The sequence below is a fragment of the Mesoplodon bidens genome, assembly GCF_964165515.1.
Source record: "Mesoplodon bidens genome assembly, chromosome: 2".
NCBI classification, from domain to species: domain Eukaryota; kingdom Metazoa; phylum Chordata; class Mammalia; order Artiodactyla; family Ziphiidae; genus Mesoplodon; species Mesoplodon bidens.
Window position 1 is genome coordinate 67,734,428 of NC_138177.1, and position 27,607 is coordinate 67,762,034.

General features: G+C 46.7%; 1 protein-coding gene across 4 annotated transcripts in view; it reads left to right on the forward strand.

Annotated features, from left to right (window-relative positions):
* The window catches only part of OLFML2B (olfactomedin like 2B), a 41,441-nt gene that overhangs the window by 5,485 nt on the left and 8,349 nt on the right, over positions 1-27,607 (forward strand). Inside the window, exons 3-6 of one of the 4 annotated variants that reach the window (XM_081216565.1) lie at positions 92-199; positions 13,107-13,283; positions 18,656-18,887; positions 20,988-21,521. In XM_081216565.1, coding sequence (XP_081072691.1) covers positions 92-199; positions 13,107-13,283; positions 18,656-18,887; positions 20,988-21,521 — 1,051 coding nt within the window. Of the gene's footprint in view, positions 1-91; positions 200-13,106; positions 13,284-18,655; positions 18,888-20,984; positions 21,522-27,607 lie in introns of all 4 variants that reach the window. The other 3 variants (XM_081216564.1, XM_081216563.1, XM_081216566.1) reach the window with 3 other exon arrangements.

Consider the following 27,607-nt stretch of genomic DNA (forward strand, 5'->3'; position numbering starts at 1 on the left):
TCCAGCCTCCAACATGGAGATCTAAAAGGAAATGTCTCCCTCTGGACCTGTCTGCCCCAGCCTTGGACTAACGCCTGCCCTTGTTTCATAGCTCTCCACCATCATAGACATGCTGGAAGGAGCTTTCTATGGCTTGGATCTCCTGAAACTGCATTCAGTTACCACCAAACTGGTGGGGAGAGTGGACAAACTAGAGGAGGTAAGGAAGAGTCTGGATTTCCATATCTTTCTCTTGATCAGGCCCCAAAGTGCCTCAAACTTACCATACTCTTTTCTTCAGAAAGCATGTACCCTGGCTGTGTTTAACCCATTCTTCTTTGGAAAGAAAAAAATATACACAAAACATAAAACACTCATGCAAAATCATGCCAAATTGTTGGTGACAAAGAGAAATAGTGAAATATAAATGTAAATACCTTCATTTTTCATATATAAGAACTATATAACCAATGTATATCTATTTTCCCCTTGACTTCCAGGATACTCAGAGTTAAATAAAATGTAAAAGTGCAATAAGCATCTTACTTCCAGTTTTAAGATGGAGTCATGTCTCTTCTGGGTATATGTTTGTTAATTTCTCTTTTTAAAAACTGTTCTGGTGCATGCCTCTGTGTGTGTGTGTTGGGGGAGGTAGTCCATCTCAAATCCATTTTAGAGAAAGAAGACATAAAAATGATTACTAATAAATAATATTCATTATTGCAAGACATTCAGGCTGATCACCTACAGGAAGAATAGTAATTTAATTTTCATAGACAGAGATACCTCATTTGTATGACTGAGTTCTAGAGAGATGCATAGCTGGAGCTATGGTTTTCAGCTGGTGTGTGATATGATGATGGGAGATAAAAGTCATTATAGACAATCATGTTGACATTGTTTTGTTGCTGTAATGCTTTAACATATAAATAAGAAGTCATTTAGTTATCAGAAAAAGAATGATCATCATTCAACCTGATTGGTAAGAAGCTTATGGATGTTTCTTCGACTGGCATCCAGTTCTGGAATGGATACTTGAAACAGTGACTCAAAGAGCTGCTGCTTCAAGTAGAAAACGATTTAATTTTTAGAATTTTTAAAAACATTTTTTATTGGGGTATAGTTGCTTTACAATGTTGTGTTAGTTCCTACTGTACAGCAAAGTGAATCAGCTATATGTATACATATATCCCCTCTTTTTTGGATTTCCTTCCCATTTAGGTCACCACAGAGCATTGAGGAGAGTTCCCTGTGCCATACAGTAGGTTCTCATTAGTTACCTACATTATACATAGTATCAAGAGTGTATATATGTCAATCCCCGTCTCCCAATTCATCCCACCCACTCCCCTTCCCCCTTGGCATCCATACGTTTGTGCTCTATGTTAGAATATTAATATAAGAGGTAAATTTAGGGCTTCCCTGGTGGCACAGTGGTTGAGAGTCCGCCTGCTGTTGCAGGGGACACAGGTTTGTGCCCCGGTCCGGGAAGATCCCACATGCTGCGTACTGCAAAAAAAAGCACAACAAAACAAGAGGTAAATTTAACAATGGGATGAATGTCAACATATTAATATATTCCTCCTGAAAAAGTGGGCTTTTGTGGGTCTCTTATGGAGGAGCTGAGGTTCCCTGATGGGTGATTAGTAGGTAGGATGAGAAAAAAGTAAGGATCTTTAGTGTGGCAGAAAGGGAACTCACTGGACTAGGAGTCAAGAGGGAGGAGATATGGGGATATATGTATATGTATAATTAACTCACTTTCTTATAAAGCAGAAACTAACACACCATTGTAAAGCAATTATACTCCAATAAAGATGTAATAAATAAATAAATAAATAAATACCAACCTCTATAGATTAAGAAATAAGCTATGAAGTTTTTTATAAAAAATTGATTATGAAATAAACTTTCACTTTTATTAATATAAAAAAAGGAAAAAAAAAAAAGACAGAGTGAATTACTCTTTGTTTGCCACTACCAAGCAGCCATATCTCACTTTCTCCATCTGTGAAGTGGGAAAGATCCCCTACCTACTTTGTACAATTGCTGAGGAGATAAAAGTTGAGCTAATCATTTTGTAAACACTTTGAAATGCTAAATAAAACAAAGCACTCAGGTTATGACCAAGGAATGAATGTGGGCAACTGTCCCTCTGTTGCTCTGCCAAGAGAACTGGGACAAGGCTGATGAAACGCTGTGGTTTCAAGGGTTGATTTCAGCACACTCCCTACACTCCTAAAAACGTTCCCAGAAAGTGAACGCCAGATTTTTCTCAACCCACTCTTAGCCTTAGCTCCCCCGGTGCTGGGATGAAGTGTTTTCTGAACATGGCCATTTGCTCTGGGAGGGTTGGTAGGTCCACAGTCATTTCAGTTATGAGGTCTAATGAGCGGGGTCAGGACATTGGAGCCCAAGCTCCAATCAAGGTGGCCAATGGGATCATGGCAGTCCGCTCTTATCACCCCAGTCTTCCTGGAGTCTTCCTGGAGGGGCTCCCTAAGAGAATCAGGCCACTTGGCATCTCGAGTCTCTCCTTTCCTGATGTTGACAGCTGGAATGACGGGATTCGGAATGGTCAACACCATCCTACTACCAATGGACTTCACGTGGGCTTGGGATTCTTTCTGCTATTTAAAACCACCTTCTGGTTCTTTCAGATGGGTTCAAAAGGAATTAAACCGAGATCCCACTGGACCTTCAAAGTTGGAAAGTGCCTCTCTTTCTCTTGGCCCCTAGAACCATCCAAATGTGCAAGGCCCCTTTAAAAAAAAATTGATTTTCTACAGGAACAGGGGTGACAGCCACCTCTTCTGCCTTTACCTGACCTTGGCAGCCACATGTTTTTCATTCTGTCTGGAGAACACAGCCTGGGAAAGATAGCTCTGGGGGTAGAACACAGTATACATGAGGCCAAGGTCAGGCACTCAGCCTCCGAGAAGGCCAGTGGGCTGAGCTTTGTTCAAGGGCTATAATGTTTCCAGCCTTGCCTAGCAGCTGAGCCCTCCCTGCTGGCAAAGGGTAGGGGTGTGGATGAATTCGGTGCAGTGCCACTACCCAGCAGGATGTATCTTCTGTGCAGTCATACAGTCACTGGGTTTTTGCCCAAACCAACCTTAATTATATCGATGAGAGTTACCTCTTTTTCAAAACTGTGGAATGATTAGTAGCAAAAACTGGACCTTTATAATCATCATCATCATCATCCCTTATATTTGTATAGCATTTGTGGTTTTAAAGCATCCCATATACATTTCGCTTATTAGTTCCTGTGAGCTGGACAGGATATGAGACCGAAGGAAATTAGATGACTTTCCTTCAGTCACAGTGCTAGCGAAGTATAGGCTGGAGCTCAGGCCTTCTGGTTCCTGGTTCCTCAGGGCTCTTTCTAATCAACCTCATAAGTTTCTTCAAATCATTGCTGGCTTCCCTGGGAGCATCAGTTTTTCCTAACCAGAACTTACAGCAATAGCTCTTCCAAGGGAATTTCTAGGCAGAACCATGGCCATATCCCATAAATCCTGTTAAATAGGATTAAAGTTAAGTTAGAGAAGGTCCCATCCAGTGAAAGTTTCCCCAAACAGGCTGCCCAAGATGACAGGGTGCTTTGGTGTGACAATAGATACCGGTGGGTCTGGGCCCTGGGCCCATAGACCAGAGCAATGTCTCTCAGCTTCAAGTCCAGCCACTCGTCTCCTGGCTCTTGCTGGCTGACTCTGTCTGCAGTGTGCATGCAGTGAAAAGGCAGAATGTTGGGTAAATGGAAAAAACACTCCTTCTCCAGCCTGGCTCTGCAGAAGGAATGGGAGTGAAACTCTGCTCCTGGTCTTTGAATATTCTTGAATCCCAAAGAGAGCTCTTTGGAGGTCAGACCAGACAAAAGGGTCAAATTGGAGGGACATTTTGCCCAGAGTAAGATCAGTACTTGGCAGAAGAAGTAGGCACGCACATGTGTATACATTCACCTCAGCTATGTAGGAGGATGTAAGAATGGAAACTCCATTTGTAGATGAAAGAGGAAGAAAGGAGAGAGAAATGGAATCTGAACTGTTGAGAATCTTAACCTCTTGGTAAAATCAGCTCCGGAAGCTCTTGTTGGTGGAGTGATTTTGGTTGAGCTTCTGTTTTAAATCATGAAAAATAACACATGTATAGAAAAGTGCATAAACAATGAATGTACAGCTTAGCAAATTATCATAAAGCAAATACCCATGTAACCAGCACTGAGTTCAAGAAACACCCCAGAAACACCCCAAAAGCCCCCCACATGCCTTCTCCCATTCACATCCCCCCCCCCGAAGGGAACCTCTATCCTGACTTTATGTTAATCATCTTCTTGCTTTTCTTTGCAGTTTCATCACCTAAGGATGCATCCCTAAATACAACAGTTCTGTCTGTTTTTGAACTTTAAATATGTAGAATCCTACAGAAGTGTGTGTTTATGTGTGTGCATGTTGGGCTTCTTCCACTCAACTTAATGTTTTTAATACTCACCTATGTCATTTTTTGGCTTGTAGTTCATTGATTTTTATTCCTGTGTAGCATTCTAGTGTGAGATTATACCACAGTTTATTGATCTGTTCCACTGATGGCAGATGGGGGGTTATTTTTAGTTCTGTAATTCATAGTAACCCCAGGGGCATCCCTCTATATGCACATCCCATACATGCATACATTTCTGTGTGATATGTAAGTAGGAATGGAACTACTGGGCTATTAGTTATGCTTATCGACAACTTTAGGGGATACAGCCGGCCTTGCACGTCCACATGTTTCTCATCTGTGGATTCAACCAATTTGAATTCACATGGAATTCAACATTTATAATTACTTGGATGTGACCGTGTACACATGTGCCTTTGTATATGTGTGGGTGTATATCCCAGGCTCTTAAAATAGATGCATGCCTACAGTTTGATTCAACCACAGAAATTTTGGGGGGATTGAAAATATCCCTCCCAAGTTCCAGAAAGCACCAAAAAGCACAACTTGAATTTGCTATATGCCAGCAACTATTTACATAACATTTACATTGTATTAGGTATCATAGGTAATCTAGAGATGATTTAAAGTATACAGGAGGATGTCTGCAGGTTTTATGCAAATCCTACACCATTCTATATAGAGGACTTGAGTGGATTCTGGTATCTGTGGAGAGTCCTGGAACTAATCGCCTGCAGAGACCAAGGGGCAACTGTATTGCCAGGCTGTTCTCCCACGTGGTAGTACGAGTTCATGTTGCCTCCAGCAGGGTGTGAACGCTCCGCACACATTCTTACCGAAACTTGGTATTGGCAGACTTTCTAATTTTTATCAATTTGGAGCATGTATCTTAGTGGGACCCTTTCACTGTGTGCCACAAACTTAACCCCCCAAACCTCTTTCCTGTTCCCCTAGTGGAGTCCTGAAACTGCATGGGCATTCCTGTAGAACTTGTCCAAGTAGAAGTAACATCCAAGGTAGTCAGTGGTCCAAGAACCTTCTATGTGGTAGATCCAGGCTGACACTCTTCTGAAAGTGGCTGGGAAGGGAAAAGGGATGCAGGAAGGACCGGTATGTATTGGAGCTGGGGTGGGTGTAGGCACAGAATATAGGTGCCAGGAGAGATAGGAACTAGAAGTCTAGAAGGAAAATCTGTAGCTTCCAAAGGCAAAGGCCGACCCTATTCATTACATGTAGACCTGTCGTTGGCACAGATTCAGCTCAGAAGACTTTTGCTCTGAGCGCTGAGTGCACCCAGAGACACAAAGACTTGTAGGCTGCCCAGGCCTAAAAATGGTTTCTGATGACATCAGGACAAGAGGCAGAGGTACAGGCCTAGTACTGTGTACTGCTTCCAGGAGTAGATTTATTATCCAAGTAAAGAAAAAGACAGAGGGACAGGTCGTTAAAATAATTTATTCTAGCATCAAGGCTTTAGTTGAATTAAGTCATGCCCATAAAAATTGCAAATCTTTGTGAAGAAATGCCCTACCTCCACTTAGCTACAGTACAACTGGCAACGTTTATAATTACTTGGATGTGACTGTATACACATGTGCCTTTGTATATATGTGGGTGCATATCCCAGGCTCTTAAAATAGATGCATGCCTACAAGCTTCCCAAAGTGTAATTTCTGTTGCCCAAGTGTGTGTGTGACTCCTTTTCTCTCACATCTACCCGCTGGAGTTTGCAAACCCCGTCCATGAGTACAGATGGCATTGTGGAACCTTGTGTGTCATCTGAAGCTTTTTCTTCTGATAATGCTGTGTCCAAGTGGGATTTAAAGTCTACAATGGATTTGCCAGACCCAGAACTGGCCCTCTCCCCAGAATGTGCTGGCACAAGCATTACTGAGGGCTTCTCCCCCAGACGTAAGGATTTGGTGGCCTTTGTGTTTCTGGTCTGGAAGGCAAGATCAAAGGATCATTCCTGACTCTGGGGGATATATGTTTTTACCAGCTAATAGGAAAATGTAATTTTTGTCTGTGCAGGCCTGGCCATGAGTTAGGGGAACTGTCTCTTTCCAAGCCTCTCCTCTCTGCCCTCCCTCCACTCACATCAAGACACCCCAAGTGCTCACTCTCTCTCCTGATCAAATCTGCACTCACAGAAGGGTTTGCTGTAAATCATTTCACTCTTCTCCTTACTCAAGTGCAGCCTTGGAGAGGAGTGTCACTCACCCTGTCTGACCATAGTGTCCTCATCTGTGAAAAGGGAAAGGGTTGGAGATATTATTTCTAAGATACATTTCAGCTCTAATGTTATTTAATTCAGTTTACATCTTAGTATGGGCTCAGGTCAATATATAACCTCTCCTGGGTTTTATATATACTTCAAATCTAATCTGTCACTGTAGCATGAAAGGTTTTCTTCTTGGCTAAAGGGAATTAAGGTGTGAGCCTCAGCCCTCCATCCGCTGGCCTAGGAATAGCTTGCAGCTGCCAGGATGTGAGAGAGCGTGTGGCTGTATTTCTGGGGTTCATCATCAGAGGCCTGGGACTTCTTGCTCTTTACTTGTTTGACTATTTTCCAGGCTCTGGACTTCTTGAGGACAACCCTGGCCTAAGTTATCTTTGCTTGCCAAAGTTTAGCCCAACGTGGATGTGGACTAGATGCTCAACAGCTGTTTGGTTGGGGGAGTGATTGAGCATGTCAGCTGGCCGCCCCCTGCAGCCAGGCCGGCCTGCCCTGTGGTCAGGGATTGTGCTGCATCCTGCCTGTCCTGTCAGCTGGAGCACCAGCTGTTTCTAGCTGCTCTCCCCATCCAGCTGTCTTATAGGGGCTGGAGACAGCTGTTGCCTAGGGTGTCTGTCCCAGGCCACCTGGTCCTAGTCATGTCTTGGAGTGTTCTGAGGGGGGAAGGGCAGGGCGAGCTATGGGAACTCCGAGCCCTCCCACCAGGTCCGGTGACTCCCACACTATCTCACTTCACTCCCACAAGGAACCGTGCTCCCTCTGTCCTCAGGCTTGCCATCTGCCTCTGAGCCTTGTGCATATCCAGCCATCTACTAGTGGGGGCACATGCCTGCTGCATGACTTGGGGCCATGGTTTGGCTCAGCTGCAATCTTGCTTAGTCCCCTTCTACAGGAGTCTCTTTACAACACACCAGCTTTGGGTCCTCGCCTTCTTCCCTGTCCCAGCCACACCAAACCTTAGCTCCCCTCCCCTTTTCCACCTGTGTATCTGCTACTGAGATCCCATGCGTCCGTCCCACTCCACCTTCGGCGACGCGTCAAGCCCTGTTTTGTGTGCTGTGCCACATACAGCTCTTCATTCGTTCTCCAAACCAAGCCTGGTGAGGTAGGTATCATTATTCCTTCCTCCTCTAACTGATGGGGCCTGGAGAGGTCCCATCACTTGCCTTATGTAGTTACATAAAACCAGGTAGTGACTGTGGTGTGGGTTTCATACCTGGTCTCCAGAGCCAGCGCTTTGCCCACCACCCTCGTCCCTGGTTCTGGTTGGGAAAACAAGACCACAGAGAGCTGGTAGAGCTTTGCACTCTGGTTGTCTTTCCCTTGGGTCCCAACAGTTTTGGCTTAAGCTGCCCTGTGGTCTCACCCAGGCATGCACACACTTGTCCAATAGCTGGACAAGGTCAGGACACAGTCTGTGCCCATGGAACAGCCTTTCTGCACATGCCCATTGCACCAGTCTGCACATCTGCTTGTGTTGTCCCTCCATATGGCTCGTTAAAGCTGTCCTCTGACCAACTGTGCTGCCCAGTGCTGACTGCCAGCTGTACCCTCAATTCTACCTACATCCAGTTCCCCTTTTCCCAGGGACTTGCCGAGTTTGCACACTTCCTCCCCTCTGGCACCTGTGCATCTGACTGTGGTCAGCACAGGACCCCTGTGCCCAACTGGCAATGCGGGCTTGCTCTCAGTAGGTACCCTCCAATGCCTTACTACATGCCCCCAGCACATGGCACTTGTTCTGTGAATACCTCTCAGTTCCTTGGCTCTGTCTAGCCCAAGGACCATGACACAGTTCCCAGATCTTTAATTGCCCTGGCTGGCTGTGTCCTGCCTTCTGTGCCAGCCCTCTATCTACCTGCTCTTCTTCCCTCCTGCTTTCCCTCCTCACAGCACCAGGATCCTTGGCAGGGACCACGTGGTGTGCTCACCCCTGGCAGACAGGCACCCTTCCCACTTCCTCCGCCACGTTGCCAGTGCCAGGCACAAGCCAAGTTGCACACACCATAAATGTCACAGTTGCAGCTGTCCCAGAGGGGAAGAGCCAGAGGCATGAGGTCATGGAGTTCACCCTTCTCCCAGGGCAGGATCGAGAGTGTCTTGTGTGGGCACGATCCCCGGTGCCTCCTGAGGTGTACCCCACAAAAGACCCTTCGTGTGAGGAAGGCAGAGCCCCAGGGAGGAGTGGGGAGCCCTGCAAGGCCAGCACGCCTGGGGAAGAGGTGGCTGAGTGGGAGGGGTGGCTGGCTGCTGCTCTGCCGCACTGGGGGACATCAGCTGGCTTGGCCCAGCAGGCCGATGGGGTGATGCCACCACCAGCCTGGTGTTTATTCAGGTGGCTGGCGGGCTTTGCTGTTCCCATGAGGGGAATAACGAATATTGCTCCTCCGGGGTCTCAGGGCCAGGCCTGTCTCAAACCCTCCTCTGTGGAAACTCAGAATAATAGCTCCTCACTAAAACCAGAAAGGGTATTGGCATTTCTAAATCAATGAGAGGGGAGCCTTCCAGGGGCCTAGAAAACCCAAAATCTGGAGGGCAGGGGCTAAATCTGTGGGGTTGCCCCTTTGCCTCACAGCGAGTGCAAGGACCAATGCTGACTCTTTTGAGGTGTTCAGGAATTGGGTGGGATCTTGTTTTAGGCTACTTAGGCCAAACCATTGGGTCCACCCAGAGAGGGGTCCTAGGGCCATGGCTGGGCAGCAGTTGTGGACGTGCCGCAGTCTCCACCTTAGACAAGTGTCGTCGATCTTGCCGAGGAGCTAGAATCTGCATCTGTCTCATCACTCTGACTTGCTTTCCTTCATTGCACTTTTCACTAGTTGACGTTTCCTTGTTTATTTCTTATTGATTGTTTACTTCCCCTCACGGAGGGTGGTCTTCATCAGAACAGGATCCTCGCTGGCCTGGCTTACCCTCAGTGCCCAGGGCTGAACTTACGAGTGCATTAATGAAGAAGTACTATATCGAACCCCTGAACCTTCTGGGGCTTCATTACCTGTCACAGGATGTGAGACTTACAGGAGAAGATGCACAGGTGCAGCTCTTAGCAGATGCTTATAGATGTACAGAAATGCTGGAATCCCACTCAGGCACCAGGAACTTTTCCTGTCAGCCCCAGAAAGAACCTGGTTCCTGTAAAACAATCTTTCTCACACATTTGGGCCCCCTTTCCATTAGCTTTACCCCAAGCTTCCTACATTTAAGACAGTGCTTCTCAAACTTTAATGTGTATGCAGATTGCCTGGGCATCTTGTTAAAACGCAGATTCTGATTCAGCGGGTCTGGTCGGACCTTCTGCATTTTTTTTTTTTTTTTTTTTTTTTTTTGCGGTACGTGGGCCTCTCACTGCTATGGCCTCTCCCGTTGCAGAGCACAGGCTCCAGACGCGCAGGCTCAGCGGCCATGGCTCACGGGCCCAGCCGCTCCACGGCATGTGGGATATTCCCGGACCAATGCACGAACCTGCATCCCCTGCATTGGCAGGCGGATTCTCAACCACTGCGCCACCAGGGAAGCCCGGAGCTTCTGCATTTTAACAAGCTCCTGAGTGATGGAGTGATGCCTATGCTGCTGGTCTCTTTGAGTAGCAAGGATTTATGGGAATCCAACATTTTTGTATTTCTCTGTATATGCATATCCTATTGTATATCCTGAAACCAAACTGACAGCGTTCACTGGCCCCTGTGAGGTGCTCAGTGCTGCTTGAGAGCTGGCTGAGTGCCAGGAACCTCTCCTGGGGTTCTTAGTGATCCAGAAAGTGAACTGAAGAAGCAAGGGCCAAGAGGCTGGGTGCTGGATTCAGTTCTGCCACTTTTAAAAATGATCATGGGAAAAATCACATCCTTACTCTGGGCCTCAGTTTCCTCATTTGTGAAATTAAGGGTTAGGCTTGAGTTCTGGGGTCCATTCCAGCTGTAACATTCTATGAAAAATAGCAACCACTTAGTACGTCCCATGCACTTCCACATATAGTTTAACTCATTTAATCCTCATAACAACGCAATAGCAAGTGCTAGTATTAACCCCATTTTACACATGGGCAAAACGAAGCACAGGGAGCTTAAGTAATTTGCCCAAGATAACAGATCTAGCAATAGCACCATTGAGATGTAAACCAGACAGCTTCCTCCAGAATCCACGCTCTTAACCACTGTACTTGACTGACCCTGATAACACTTACCAGGAATGACTACACCCCCAGTAAAACCACTTATTCTGGGTATTCTTGAAACAAGACCTCTTCTCAAGGGCTTTAGCTCTCATAGTTAATTCTGTGCAGTTTAGAGAGGTTGGCTTGGCCTTAGCCCCACAGACAAATTGAGCCTTTCCAGTGCTCAAAATCTGGCGTGCACTGAAGTGCTGTAAGAATAGCATGGCCAGTGGTCTAGAGCCTGGTTAGTTATAACAATCACGTCATGGGCTCCTTTGGGCAGCCCACGTAGGGCCACTGGAGCCACAGTGTCTGGGTGTCACCATCTGCCTACACACCCCCTAACTCGGAGCCACCGTGGCTTCCCTCTGGGCCATGAGTAGCATCTTACCAGGCTGCAGACCGTGCCTGGCAATGTCTGAGCTTTTGCACTTCTCATGTCTGTCTGTCAAAGAAAGATGAAAAGTAAATGCATCTTCTATTCTTCCATGTTTGCTTCCTCTATCGCCCTCATAAACAGGGCTCAAAGGAGAATATCACATTTAAAAATTCAGATGCTCATGGAAACCTTAGAATGGGGGCCAACGCTGGACAATGTTAGATCTCAGTGCAGTAAACTTCTCTAAGAATAACTAGAGGAGAAAGGATACCTCTAAGCCTGTTGACAGCTGTCCAAGATTCAAATCCCAGTCGGCTTCATCTTCTCCAGGATGCTGCCTCTCATGCCTCTAGCCCACTCCATCCCTTTGAAACCATGTTTGGCACTTACAGAACCTGACATGGTTGGTCCTCTTCTTGCTGCAGTGTGGACCCTGTCTCCCACATTACAGTTGTCCTCCCACCGCACCCGCCTCTGTCCCAGGACAAGAGCCCCAGGGGAATTAGAGGCTTCCTTTCTGCCATACTGTACCCTAGACACACAGGAGGTACTCACCAGTGTTGGTTGACTGAAATGTAGCTTTAGTCCTTTCTGGTGTGAACTACGTCTGGAACATGCCTAATTCGCCAAGCCATTTAGGGAAACTTTTTATATGTGAATAGGAAAGTTTAAAGCCAGCCTATCAATTTCCTATATAGATGATGCTTTTAAAGTGCTGGGGAGCCATAAAAAGAGAGTGAAATATTGCCATTAGCAGCAACATGGACGGACCTAGAGAATATCATACTAAGTGAAGTAAGTCAGACAGAGAAAGATAAATATGATATCATATCACTTATATGTATAATCTAAAAAATAATACAAACGAATCTATATATAAAACAGAAACAGACTCACAGACATGTTAAACAAACTTATGTTTACCCAAGGGGCAAGGGAGGGGGATAAATTAGGAATACGGGATTAACAGATGCAAACTACTATACATGAGGTAGATAAGCAATAAGGATTTATTTATTGTATAGCACAGGGTACTATATTCAATATCTTGTAATAACCTATAATGGAAAATAATCTGAAAAATGTATATGTGTGTGTGTGTGTGTGTGTATAACTGAATCACTTTGCTGTAGACCTGAAACTAACACAATATTGTAAATCAACTATATCTCAATTGAAAAAAAGACTTTTTAAAAGTGCTGGGGAGGGCTTCCCTGGTGGCGCAGTGGTTGAGAGTCCGCCTGCCGATGCAGGGGACGCGTGTTCGTGCCCCGGTCCGGGAAGATCCCACATGCCGCAGACTGGCTGGGCCCCTGAACCATGGCTGCTGGGCCTGCGCGTCTGGAGCCTGTGCTCCGCAATGGGAGAGGCCACAACAGTGAGAGGCCCGCGTACAGCAAAAGAAATAATAATAAAAAGTGCTGGGGAATAGTTTGTGCTCATTAGAAGAGCATACTATGTAGATTTCTTTGGCCACCTCTTTTAAAATTGCTCAGAAAATCTTTCATTAACTGAGACACTGGTTCACGTGTGTAGAGGTGCAAGCGAATGGAATTTTTCTGTAATGTTACTCGTCACTGGATAGGAGCGTACTGTGCACAAAGGGTGGATAAATAACAGGTGTCCCAGTAGCCCAGGGACACGGCAGTGTTATTGTTAGGAAAGCCGTGGTGGTATTGGGAAGCATTTCCAGCAGAGGATGTACCGGAGCCAAGCTGCCCTGGAAATGCCGCCTGGGACCGAGCTCCGGTCCTCAGCACAGGGCCGGACACACTCGAGGGCCCCAGTTGTTTCTGGCTGATTTCTCAGCCTGTCTGTTGAGTCTCTGTGCTCTAAGCAGAAGCTGGCTGCCAGCTCCCTCCTGTTTGTCTTCAAAGCACTTTAAAGCACTCTCTTTTTAAAATTTTCTCTCTTCTTAGGAAGTTTCTAAAAACCTCACCAAGGAAAATGAACAAATCGAAGAGGACGTGGAAGAAATTCGAACTGAGATGAACAAGCAAGGCGAAGAGAGCAGCTCCAGTAACATCCTAGACAGCATGCCGGACATCCGCTCGGCCCTGCAGAGGGACACGGCTGCAGCCTACACCCACCCTGAGGTACAACCCAGCCTCCAGGGGCTCTGACCACAGACCCCCAGAAAGCATACTCCCAGCACCTCCCATGTGCATAGAGCTTGCAGGCTTCAGTCCTTCCATGGGCATGGTCTCGTTTCATCTACACAACAGTTCTGTAGGTCTGATGCGGCAGGGGTTGACCCTATTGGACTTAACGTTGAAGCCCAGAGGAGTTCAGTGAGTACTGAAGCCAGGACTCAAATCTGGGTCTTCTGAATTTCAGGCCCCATTCTTTCTATTATACTCCATCCTGCCTCTTCGAGTACTACGTCTTTCATCATCATACCATGTGGTCTTCACCACAGCTCTGGAAGGCAGGCTGGGGCAGAGATCAATATCCTCACTTTGCAGATGAGAAAACAGATCCAGGAATGCTCACAGTCTCCCTTGCTCAGCTGGGAAGTGGTGACAGGGGTCTCACATCTCTATCTCTTCCCCCTCAGTATTGTCTGGAACACAAAGTCACCTGTGCAATGAAATGAAACACTATCTAATGTGATTTGAGTGATGCCAAAGGACCTATTTGCTTAAAAATACCTCCTCATTTGATACCTGTTTCTTTTGGCTCTAGTTACTAAGTTATGTGTGTGTGCTAATAATACTCAATAGTTACGTGTGTTATTTTATTTAATGTATTGGACTGTCTTGTAAATCGATACCTGAAAAACAGGAGCTAACCCCAAAAAAGTGGAAGAGGAAACGGGTAAATTCTGGCATCAGGACTTGAAGAGTGTGGATGCTATTAGCAAGGCAGGTCTGGATGAAGTATCGTAAGAGGCGTCCCTGGCAACCATGGAATAGCAGCAGTTAAGAGGGGTCTTGCTCACTTTTACTGGGCCAAGGGTTGGTGGTGGACGGCAGAGCGTGGATTCCAGGTGAACCACTGAGGGATCCCCTCAGCCTGGGGCAGGCGGGCAGGGTGTGGGTGAAGCAGAGCCTGGGACAGGGACTGTCAGAGGCCCTGAGCTGTTGTATGTGCTGTGACGTTGAAAAGGGCTGGGAAGCATTGCTACCAAGGATCCTGTTGCCTGGGTCATTAAGAATTGGGGTCAGAAAGGAAGTAAGACTGACTAGGCATGTGGGCTTGGAACTCTTGAGCAAAGAAATTCCCCAAAGTGGCGCCAAGAGACAGCAGCTGTGGGTTTGGGGAACCTTGGGCTCATGTGTTCCGAAGGCAGGAGAGCAGGCAGATTACGACTTTGGAGGCAAGAGGCCCTGAAGAGAGTATGGTGCCTGCACCCTGCCCCATCTGTAACTCAAAACCAATTCCAACCCAGAAAATAAGTACAAGGAAGGCCAATTTTCTGGCTTAGCCCATGATGACTACTTTGATGGGGTTTTTTGGGAAATATCATATTCCTTCAAAAATTATTTTTTTTCTCATTTTTGGGTGTCCCCGACATGCCAGCTACTGAGTGTGTGTTTAGTCTGCTTAGTGGGTCATCCCTGAGCAGATCTGAGTTTGTAAACCAAAGAGCCAGAAGACATTTGGGCTGGAAGGGAACTTGGAGACACCCTTGCATCACACCTGGGGCCCTGCGGCTCCCATCGCAGCCCATATGGCATCCTCTGCTGGCCCAGCAGCCCAGCAGAGTTAGGCACTCCCTGTCCTCTCTGGCTTCCAATTTCCCAGTCGGCTGAGCTTGAGAATTCCATCTGTTGTCTTGATGACACATTATGTGGTATGTTCAGGAACCCAGCTCAGATTTTCCTGAAGGCAAATCAACCACACCAAACTCTTTTTCTCCTTGCTCAGCAAAACTTTCTCCCTCCTGAAATCTCCATTCACACATTGTGGAAGTTAGCACAATCCACCCAAACCAAGGGTGTGTGGGCAGAGCCAGGGCCAGGGTGGGACTGGAAAGGGGGAAGTGGTGAAGGAGGCAAGGCTAGGATCTTCCTCCCCCTTTGCATCCATCTGTCTCTTTAGTGAACCCGTGCTGAAAAAGGGGGTGAGTGGGGCATCTGGGTTTGGCTGTTATTTTCAGGGTTCCTACAGATGATGTCAGGGTTTCTTGGAATGGTGAACGGCACTTTGTTGGAGGCCTCTTTCCAGGAAGGTCCTTGGCTGGAAGGGGCTCTGGGGGGTGGGTTGGGAGTAGAGAGGGCAGGGTGGGATTGGGAAAATCGGGACACCAGCAGTTGAAGTCATACAACAGTTTAACAGAGAGAGAAAATCAAAGCTTGCAGGGACCACTGCCTCCCAGTGCAGCCAGCGAATCCAAGGAAATTATATGTTCTCTGGCAGAGGCTGTCCATGGTCTTGCTCCATCTTCTTGGCTGGGAGGAGAAACTGCAGTTCCCGCTCGTCCCTAAGAGCTTGGATTAAAGACAGTTCCTAGGGTTTGCCACGAAGAAATGACAACTTGCTTTTGCAATGCAGAGGGAAACCAGAGTCTGGCAATTAGATGGCCCGCGGCGTCTGAGTCAAGGCCTGGGGCCTCTTGTCAGCCTCCCAGGCAGCTCTTTCCTATGGGAAATGAGGGATCCCCAAGTCTGCTGGGCACTAGCCAGACCATGGCCCTCAGGACTTGGGGATGTAGACAAGTTTTTGGATGGCAAATGAGTTAGTCCTGTGGTCACAGCTGAGGACAATGTGGCTTTAATGTAAGGTAGAGCACAGGCTCTGAAGGCAGGCAGCCCTGGGCCTATTTAATAGCCGAATGACTTAATAAGTGCCCCTCTCAGCCACTTAATTGACTGACCTTCAACCAAGTTGCTAAATGACTCTGAGCCTCTCCTTCCTCATCTGTAAAATGTAGATAATAATATCTACCTTGCCCCATTATCTTAAGGGTTGAAAATAATATAAAGGGACATGCCTGGCCATAATAGATGCTCTGTAAAACGTCATCAGCACCAGCCAAGTATTCCCTGCGCTTCTGATGGAGGTCACCTCACCAGCAAAGAATGGGAAGTGAGAGAGGGGCAGGTAGCAGGAGTAGGGGCTGCCCGGGGCACAAATCTGCCAGTTTCTTCTGGGCAGCGCTCTGGCCCCAGTCAGGGGAGGCTGGCAGAAAGTGTCCCCTGTCTTCCAGGAGTCGGTCAGCTCAGGGGAGCAAGGAACACATATTCAGGAACTTCCATGTCTGCTGTGCCATCTGGATAAACTCTCTTGTCACGGGAAAACCAGTACAGACTTGGGGTGTGGTTGGCAATGAGGACTCTAGGTTTTCTCCAGGCCAGATTTTAAAGGTCAAAACAAGAGCCTGATTTGCTTCTTCCCGTGCAAAGTGAGAAAGTTGGCCGTGATAGCTGGATCCCTGCCAGCTAATGTTCAGTGAACCTGAAGGTCCTGCTCTACCCCTCAGGACACTGGGCATCAAGGGACAGAGGTTTTGTTTCCAAGTGGACTCTGCTCTCTGGGTGGATTTCGCCAAGGATTTAAGGGAGCTCGCCCACCTCCTCATGGTGAAAAGGGGGAGCTTTCATGGCTTAGATGGCTACAGGGAACAACCCCTTCATCATTCAGCCATTGGAGACCTCATGAGAGCAGCGCTGGGCCACTCCCACTTAGGTCGCTGCATGCTTTACTGATGGAGCCACTGCCCCTCAGGATCTGGAGCCCCTGTCCAGTGGCTCTGACTTTCAGCACAGCTAGCTCACAGGCCCAGTGCCCAAGGCCCTCTGCTTTCAAAGGTGGGCGATTGTGATCCTGGATGAGGGGACATGACTAGATGGACCAAGGCAGGACCCAGAGACTCTGCCACACTGTGGACACAAGAGCTCAGTCCCCAGGCAGCAGTTTTGTGGAGGACAGGGTGGTCCTTCCATGTGATCAGAACCATCACAGAGGACTTCTGTGGTACCATCAAGATGCCCAGGTTATCGGCTACCTACCTACTTTAAAGCATCATTTGATTTGACAAAAATCCCAGTGCTAGTCACAAATGTAGATGGTTGCTTGGGATTTGTTATGATTCAGAAATTCAATTTAACAAGCATTTACTCAGGGGAATTAAAGATGAACAAGAGGTGGTCTCTGCTCTTCCAGTTGCTCCGTCAACAGAGGCAACATCCTTAAATAATGCCTGTGGAAGGCAGGCTGAGAAAGGTGTTACAATAGAAGTACAGACTTGTCTCCGTTAGGAGTTGTGTTCCGCTTTGAGTAAGAGACTGAAATACAGTGCATTAAACAGTAGAGCGGTTGGTTGTTCTTTCATGTAGAAGAGCTCTGGAGGCAGGTGGCCCAGGGCTGGTATAGTCAGCTGCAAGATGTCATTAGTGATGTCCATCCTCAAAATCCCCTCATGATCCACAAGATGGCTGCTCAGCTCCAGCCATCCTGTCCATATTCTCCTGGCCAGAGAAATGAGGAAGAGTGCAAAAGATGCCTTCCAGCTGAGTCAGCCCCAAGCCTTAAGAAACTTTTCCAAAAGCTCTTCCCACCAACTTCTACTTATACCCTACCAACCAGAACTTAGTCCCATGACCACTCCCACAAAACCAGTTTCTCATTAAGTCAGGAACAAGGAGACAGGGGATTTGGGTGGTCACTTGGAAGTCTCTGCCACAAAGTACAAAGGGATGATTGGGAAAGAAAGATTAATTCTGAATGAAAAGGTCTGGGAGTATTTCCTTGGGGTCCTGAGATTTTAGCCAGGCCTTGAAAAATGGGTTGATTTCAAGAAATAGCTATATAGGGGCAAGAGAATGGTCTTCCAGACAGAGAAAACAATCTGAGCAAAGACCCAGAAGCTCAGCAGAGCCAAGAAGTTCAGGAGTCAACCAAGTGCCTGGAGTACCGGGGGTGTCGGCGCTGGAGGGTGGAGCAAGAGAGAAGAATGCTGAGCTGGGTCAAGTCGATTTGAGTTCTCAGTGCCAGGCCAAGGACTTGGGACTTTATTCTGGATTCGTTAGGGAGGGCTTGGGGCAGTTTGCTAACAGCATAAGTAAAAGCAGTCATGATTCATCCTGAGGTATGCATCTTGGTCCTCAGCCTTCATGTCCCAGCCACACTAGAAAAAACTGATACCAGATCTAAGTCACCCAGCATCCCCAGGCCAGAGTGGAGAGGACAACTGCACTCTCTGAGAAGAATAGCATGGAGGTTAGAGACAGAGTCTGGAGCCAGACTGCCTGGGTTCAAATCCTGCCTCTACCACTTACCTGCTGTGGCACCTTGGGCAATTTATATAACCTCTCTGTGCCTCAGTTTCCCAATCTGTAAATGGAAATGATTAAAAATGGTTCCTACCTCATAGGGCTGATGAGAAGATGAACAATGCCTGGCTCTTAGGAAGTGCTTTTAGGATTAGCTGTTGTTATTTGTATGGCCTTGGCTCCAGCATTGTCTCTGCCTGACCACTGCCCCTCTGACCAGTGACCTGACCTTCCCTTGTGTCCCCTCTGAGGAGCAGTATGAAGAGAGGTTTCTGCAGGAAGAAACCGTGTCCCAGCAGATCAACTCCATCAAGCTCCTGCAGACGCGGCCACTGGCTCCACCAGAGGTGATGAAGCCTCAGCGGCCCCTGCAGAGGCAGGTCCACCTGAGGGGCCGGCCAGCCTCCAAGCCCACCGTCATTCGGGGCATCACCTACTACAAAGCCAAGGACCCTGAGGAGGAGAATGACATCGAAGAGCATCGTGAGTTGGGGTCAGCAGGGCCGCCCCCACCCCCCCCAGAGGCAGGGCAAGGGATGGAGTCACCACCTGGACCCTGTGGAGGTGCACTTCCTGTGAGGCACACACCCTTTTTGCAGTTTGATTACTACTGTGGCCCCGCAGAGCCAGCTCGGTTACCTGAGAATTCCCTGCAGTTACAAATTATCCAGAGTTCTTATGGCCTTTCCTCACAACTTGCTGAGCGCCCTGGGGCAAGTCACTTGCCTTCTCTGGGCTTGCAGAGGACCACAAGGCAGAACGTGGCTGAGCCAGAAGGGACTTCAGTGCCCTGGAGTCCAGTCCTCCCCATTCGCAGATGAGGACCCTGAGGCATAGAGGCGAATGACTCACTCACAGCCACACAGTGGGCTTCTCCCACCTGTCCCTTCTCCAGGGGCCCTGGGCTACCTGACTGAGACTCCAGCACATGCTGGACCCCTTTTATCTCTGTCCCTCTTATTTTTTCACAGAAAACAGATATTCCCTTTCACCTCATCTTTATCTTGTTTCCCTAACACTTCCTCTTCCTGTGCTCCTCCCTGCCACAGGCCCCTCCTTTTTCTTCTCTCTCCCTGCCCAGCACCCCAGCAGGCCCCACTCCTCCTCTCTCTCCACTCTGCCAGAGCGAATGCCAGTTCCTCCCATCAGGTCCTGCTCAGCAGCCTCCTGACTCATCCACCTGCTCTGCCTCTACCTCCTTACAGTTTCTGCTCACCCAGTCGCTGGCATAATCATTTTCCCTTTCTTTTTTTTTTTTTTTCCGGTACACGGGCCTCTCACTGCTGTGGCCTCTCCCGTTGTGGAGCACAGCCTCTGGATGCGCAGGCTCAGCGGCCATGGCTCACGGGCCCAGCCGCTCCGCGGCATGTGGGATCTTCCCGGACCGGGGCACGAACCCGTGTCCCCTGCATCGGCAGGCGTACTCTCAACCACTGCGCCACCAGGGAAGCCCATTTTCCCATTTTTAACTGTTTGTAGCCTTTATAAATTATTAATTTGTGGGAGTTCCCTGGCGGTCTAGTGGTTAGGATTCGGCGCTTTCACTGCCATGGCCCGGGTTCAGTCTCTGGTCCGGGAACTGAGATCCCACAAGCTGCACATTGTGGCCAAAATAAATAAATAAATAATTGGTTTGTGGGGTTTTTATATTCTGGAACAAGTCCTCTGTCAGTCATACATATTGCAGATATCTTCTTCCTGCCCATGGCTTGTATTTTCAGTTCCTTAATGGTGTTTCTGATGAGCAGATAAAATCCAATTGACCAATTATGTCTTTTGTGGTTAGACCTCTTTGTGTCCTTCCTAAGAAATCTCTGCCTCCTCATATTCCCTCTCTGCTCAAAACCCTGCAGACTGCCCCATTTCACTTGGAATTAAAAACTGAAGTCCAAACACAACAGCCAAACGCCACATGACTTGGCTCCCGTGTTCTCTCTGACCTCTGTCCACCTCACTTCTCCTCAGCCTCGGCAGACATGTTCTGGCCCCAGAGCCTTTGCACTGCTGCTATTTCCCCCCTAGCATACTGTTCCCCTGATAGCTGCTTGGCTAACTCCCTCACTCCTTCAAGCCCCTGCTCATCTCTCCATCCCACTGAGTCCCATCTTGACTACTTTATCCATTACTGCAAGTTTCTCTTCCCTTCTCCTCACCCTACTAGACTTTTTTTCATAGCACCTTCAAATGTACAATCTATATATTGTTTGGTGTCTCCACCACTAGATAGAAGCTTTGCGAGGGCAGGATCGTTTTTTTTTTGCTCATTGTTCTTGTGCGTGCTCCATAGATACCTACGGAATGAATGAATAACTTCCTCCCAGGTCTCGTAGCCCTTGGCTGTGCGTCCTCTAGGTGGCCCCTGGGTCGCAGGTGGAGGATAGCAGTAGACTATTCAGAGAGACCCTCCAGGAAATGCTTCCATCTGTGCTCCTTTTCACCTGCTTCTTCTAAATCCCACCTGGGCTCTATCTCTAAATCAGGGCATCATGTTGAGGAAAGAAACCCTCATTAATCTGCCACCTACCTCATGCTCACAGTTCCTCTCCCCCAGTCACAAATGCACCTGTGTTTGTTTCCCAGAAGATGAGTTTTTCAGCGGTGAACACGGAATGGATTTGCTGATTGAAGATCAGCTTCTGAGACACAACCACCTGCTGACCAGTGCCACCCGGAGGCCAGTAGCCACCCATCACAATGCTGCTGTGACCACTGATGCTGGCACTCAGACCACAGCCCTGCTTTCTGCACAGCCTCAGGCCTCGACCTCAGCTGCCAGCGTCCCTGACCCTACTCTCTCTGCCTCAGTTGAAAAATTCTCAACACCACTCCAAACCACCTCAGTGTTTCCAGATCCCACAGGGGAGACAGTCCTTAAACCTTTTACTCAGGTACCAGCCACGACCGTGGCCCACACAGCCACCCAGCAACCTCCAGCCTCAGCGCCTCCATCAGTGGCTCCCGAGGATGCATTTGTAGAGGCTACGCACACAACCCTGGTGCCTCCCCCGCCAGTCAGGACAGACTCACTGGGGAAAGATGCTACTGCTGGGCAGGGCACAGCCCCCCTTAGCCCCACCCTGAGCCCCGAGGAAGAAGATGACATACGGAATGTCATAGGTGAGTTCATTCTACCTGGCTTGGGTCTCCTGCTCAAGTGAAGGGCAGAGCCTGGAAATGGCTTGAAAGGAGAGGGAGGATTCAGATGGTCCAGCTGCTTCATAAAGAAAGGCAGGTGGAGTTACACCTTGGCCAATGATCAGTTTTAACATCTAGGGTCTATGTATTCAAAATGTGCCAGTGATAGGAGTGGGAAACTCCTTTCTAAAATATAAGTAAATTAATGGAGCCAAGATCTCAGCTTCATTAATAAATTTTATAGATGTTTGTCAAGTGCTGGTGTACTAGGCTTTGTGGTGGGTATTGGGTATTTGGTTATTTAATGATGGCTAAGTTTTCTGCAGTATGTTTACCAGGCCATGAACTAACAATAGATTCTTATGTGGGCAGAGGGATCCCAGAATAATAAGAATGGGAACAGGGGAATAACCAGTGCAGTGGGCCCCAGGGGAAAATCTCATGAGCCCTCAGCCTTAGAAAGCATGGAAACATTGTGGCATCATGTGATAAATGCTGTAACAGAGGAATGCAGAAACAGAGACATGAAAGAGGGAGCAGCAGCTTGGCCTGGCTGCTAAGAAGGCTGGGGAAGCTTTTCTAAGGAGGTATCCTTTGAACTGGGTTTTGAAGGATGAACAGGAGTTTTCTTATTTATTTATTTATTTATTTATTTATTTATTTATTTATTTATTTATTTATTTATGGCTGTGTTGGGTCTTCATTTCTGTGCGAGGGCTTTCTCTAGTTGCAGCGAGCAGGGGCCACTCTTCATCGCAGTGCGCGGGCCTCTCACTGTCGCAGCCTCTCTTGTTGCGGAGCACAAGCTCCAGATGCGCAGGCTCGGTAGCTGTGGCTCATGGGCCTAGTTGCTTCACGGCCTGTGGGATCTTCCCAGACCAGGGCTCGAACCTGTGTCCCCTGCATTGGCAGGCAGATTCTCAACCACTGCGTCACCAGGGAAGCCCAAACGGGAGTTTTCTAAGTAGAGAAATCTTCTATTAGGTCTAAAGGAGCAGGGTATGTTCCAGAAGCACAGAGAACACAGCCCTGTTCTGTGCCTGGGAGTTCCATGTCCACGAGATGACTCTGAGAACAGTAAACTGAGTGTGTGTGTGTGTGATGTCGGGGGGCAGTGGGGGGCGAGGAACAACTAGAAAAGGAAATGAGACCTGGCTACAGAGGTCTCTTCCAAAAAGAGCTAAACCAAACATTCATTACGTCACCATCCATAGTGATTGAGAAATAACATTATTGAATAATAATTTCATTAAAAGTATACTTGATTTGACGGAAGACGTGATTTGCCTTATACCTGTCTTTCCCTTCCCATTTTCTGCTCCCTTGGCAACCTCTTTCCAAATTCCTCCTCAGAATAAGGTGCCAGCTACGCCATACAGATGGTGGAAGGAGCCAAACACATTGTTATAGCCTGGTCTCTGCCGCTGACAGCTGTGTGACCTGGGCCAAATCTCTGCCCGTCGATGGGTCTCAGAAATTAGAAATTTGCTAAAGACTGTTTTCTCCATTATATTCGGCGGTTTTCTGCAGTAAGTTTATCAGGCCATGGTACAGCAAGGGATTCCTATTGGGTGAAAAATCCCAGAATAATGGCAAGGAAACAACCAAATGACCCCAGGGCAAAATTTCATGAACCTTGGCCTGGAGGAAGCTAAGCAAGAAGACAGTTCTTGAGCCACAGAGGTTGGGGTGGGAGGAGAGAATGTTTTTCTTTTCCTTTCTTTTGCTTCCATGGGAGCAAGCTGACCATAGAATAGAAAAGGTCCATTCCTCACTGCCTGGATAATCAATTCTGAAGCTGCGGGTCCTGCTCAATTTCTGCAGAATGCCCCAGGGTCTGAGCAGAGGTTCCCAGTTCCAAACTGGCTCTGGGCAGCCTTGACCATGCTCATGGGCCCAGCACTCCATCTCCTCTTCTGCCATGGGAATCAGCTCCCCGGGGGGCCCCCATACCACCACCAATTGGGTAGGAGGGATGGTTCCCCCAGAAACTTAGACAGCTGCCCACCACTGTCCCTCCACAGGTGCATAGAATACTAACAGTGAAGACAGGCTACGGGTACATCTGCACGCCTTGTATGTCCTCAGCGATGGTGTTTTCCAGCCTGGAAGCCTCTTCCCTTGGCGACTTCCTAGCCAGGGGTGGAACTCTCTACTGTCTCCACAGTCCACCTACCAACCTGGGTGTTGCCACCAGTGGGCTTTTCTGATGTAACTCCCGACATGCACCTTTCTGGGATTCTTAGGACACCACCCCCTGCATTAGCCTGACTGAGATGCTGATGCCCAGACAGGAGAAACCCTGTGTCCTAGCCGCTATTTACCTGGTGGTAGGAATGGGAGACAGGGATACATTTTCTCTTGTTGTTCAATATTCTATTCAACCAGAATAACATCGTCACAGAGGATGTAAGCTTCTGCTTAAAGACTGGCCTGTAGGATTTTTCAGAAGAGCTGGGGTTCTTTTTTTTTGAATTTTTATTTTATATTGGACTATAGTTGATTAACAATGTTGTGTTAGTTTCGGGTGTACAGCAAAGTGATTTTGTTATACATATACATGTATCTATTCTTTTTCAAATTCTTTTCCCGTTTAGGTTATTACAGGACATTGAGCAGAGCTCCCTCTGCTATACTGTAGGTCATTGTTGGTTATCTATTTTATTTTATTTTATATTTATTTATTTATTTATTTAACATCTTTATTGGAGTATAATTGCTTTACAATGATGTGTTAGTTTCTGCTTTATAACAAAGTGAATCAGTTATACATATACCTATGTTCTCATATCTCTTCCCTCTTGTGTCTCCCTCCCTCCCACCCTCCCTATCCCACCCCTCTAGGTGGTCACAAAGCACCGAGCTGATCTCCCTGTGCTATGCGGCTGCTTCCCACTAGCTATCTATTTTACGTTTGGTAGTGTATATATGTCCATGCCACTCTCTCACTTTGTCACAGCTTACCCTTCCCCCTCCCCGTGTCCTCAAGTCCATTCTCTAGCAGGTCTGTGTCTTTATTCCCGTGTTACCCCTAGGTTCTTCAAGACAGTTTTTTTTTCTTAGATTCCATATATATGTGTTAGCATACGGTATTTGTCTTTCTCTTTCTGACTTACTTCACTCTGTATGACAGTCTCTAGGTCCATCCACCTCACTACAAATAACTCAATTTCATTTCTTTTTATGGCTGAGTAATATTCCATTGTATATATGTGCCACATCTTCTTTATCCATTCATCCAATGATGGTCACTTAGGTTGTTTCCATCCCCTGGCTATTGTAAATAGAGCTGCAATGAACATTTTGGTACATGACTCTTTTTGAATTACGGTTTTCTCAGGGTATGTGCCCAGTAGTGGGATTGCTGGGTCATATGGTAGTTCTATTTGTAGTTTTTTAAGGAACCTCCATGCTGTTCTCCATAGTGGCTGTACCAATTCACATTCCCACCAGCAGTGCAAGAGTGTTCCCTTTTCTCCACACCCTCTCCAGCATTTATTGTTTCTAGATTTTTTGATGACGGCCATTCTGACTGGTGTGAGATGATATCTCATTGTAGTTTTGATTTGCATTTCTCTAATGATTAATGATGTTGAGCATTCTTTCATGTGTTTGTTGGCAATCTATATATCTTCTTTGGAGAAATGTCTATTTAGGTCTTCTGGCTATTTTTGGATTGGGTTGTTTGTTTTTTTGTTATTGAGCTGCATGATCTGCTTGTAAATTTTGGAGATTAATCCTTTGTCAGTTGCTTCATTTGCAAATATTTTCTCCCATTCTGAGGGTTGTCTTTTGGTCTTGTTTATGGTTTCCTTTGCTGTGCAAAAGCTTTGAAGTTTCATTAGGTCCCATTTGTTTATTTTTGTTTTTATTTCCATTTCTCTAGGAGGTGGGTCAAAAAGAATCTTGCTGTGATTTATGTCATAGAGTGTTCTGCCTATGTTTTCCTCTAAGAGTTTGATACTTTCTGGCCTTACATTTAGGTCTTTAATCCATTTTGAGCTTATTTTTGTGTATGGTGTTAGGGAGTGTTCTAATCTCATACTTTTACATGTCCCTGTCCAGTTTTTCCAGCACCACTTATTGAAGAGGCTGTCCTTTCTCCACTGTACATTCCTCCCTCCTTTATCAAAGATAAGGTGACCGTATGTGCGTGGGTTTATCTCTGGGCTTTCTGTCCTGTTCCATTGATCTATATTTCTGTTTTTGTGCCTGTACCATACTGTCTTGATTACTGTAGCTTTGTAGTATAGTCTGAAGTCAGGGAGTCTGATTCCTCCACCTCCATTTTTCATTCTCAAGATTGCTTTGGCTGTTCGGGGTCTTTTGTGTTTCCATACAAATTGTGAAATTTTTTGTTCTAGTTCTGTGAAAAATGCCAGTGGTAGTTTGATAGGGATTGCATTGAATCTGTAGATTGCTTTGGGTAGTAGAGTCATTTTCACAATGTTGACTCCTCCAATCCAAGAACATGGTATATCTCTCCATCTATTTGTATCATCTTTAATTTCTTTCATCAGTGTCTTATAGTTTTCTGCATACAGGTCTTTTGTCTCCTTAGGTAGGTTTATTCCTAGATATTTTATTCTTTTTGTTGCAATGGTAAATGGGAGTGTTTTCTTGATTTCACTTTCAGATTTTTCATCATTAATGTATAGGAATGCCGTAGATTTTTGTGCATTAATTTTGTATCCTGCTACTTTACCAAATTCATTGATTAGCTCTAGTAGTTTTCTGGTAGCATCTTTAGGAATCTCTATGTATAGTATCATGTCATCTGCAAACAATGACAGCTTTACTTCTTCTTTTCCGATCTGGATTCCTTTTATTTCCTTTTCTTCTCTGACTGCTGTGGCTAAAACTTCCAAAGCTATGTTGAATAAGAGTGGTGAGAGTGGGCAACCTTGTCTTGTTCCTGATCTTAGAGGAAATGCTTTCAGGTTTTCACCATTGAGGATGATGTTGGCTGTGGGTTTGTCATATATGGTTATCTATTTTAAATAGAGTAGTGTGTACACGTCAATCCCAAACTCCGAATTTATCTCTTCCCCCACCCTTACCCCCGATAACCATAAGTTCATTCTCTGTGAGTCTGTTTCTATTTTGTAAATAAGTTCATTTGTATCCTTTTTTTTTTAGATTCCGCATATAAGCGATATCATATGATATTTGTCTTTCTCTTTCTGACTTATTTCACTTAGCATGATAATCTCCAGGTTCATCCATGTTGCTGCAGATGGCATTATTTCATTCTTTTTAGTGGCTGAGTAATATTCCATTGTCTGTACATATCACATCTTCTTTATCCATTCATCTGTCTTACACAGAGGATGTAAGCTTCTGCTTAAAGACTGGCCTGTAGGATTTTTCAAAAGAGCTGAAGTTCTTGCCTTTTATGTCTACTGCAGAAAAAAAAACACAGGGACATGGACACAGATATAAGTGCTTCTTCAAATACCAAGGGATGAAAAGGGGGTGGCACAGAGAGACGGGTGGCTGTTTAGGCAATGTGGAACCTTGGCAAGTTTTTTCAGGAATCGCTTTTAATCATGTATCACTGTCAAGTGCTTCTCTCAGGCTGCTGTTAGTGTGGGTGAGATTTCTTTTCTGGAACCTTCTCTGCAGACTTCCTGCCTGCCTGTGCCTGGCCGAGTAGGACTACATGTAGTCATCATTTAAATAAAAATCATTTGGCTGAAACCAACACAGACCACTGATTTGTTGCCTGTGAAAGGTTGCTTGCTGTTTACTGAGCCTGGCAATTTTGACTTTGAGCTGTCTGAGTGCTTTTAAATGGGGCTGCTTTTAAAAGGAACATCCTATCCCATGGTTTCTAAACCTGGTTTTGTAATACCCTAAAAGGTCCACCATATTCCTCAGGGGAATTGTAAAACTCTCAGAAAAATTCCCAAAACAAGCAAATTGGAATTAACTTTTGGCCAAAGCATAGTAGCTCTAGGACAGGAGAGGAAAAATGCCGTCAGTGATGAGAGCCAGGGCTCGGGAAGGGAAGGGGCGGGACAGGAGCGGTCACCATCCTTAGTGTCTCGGAGAGGTCTGCTCAGGCT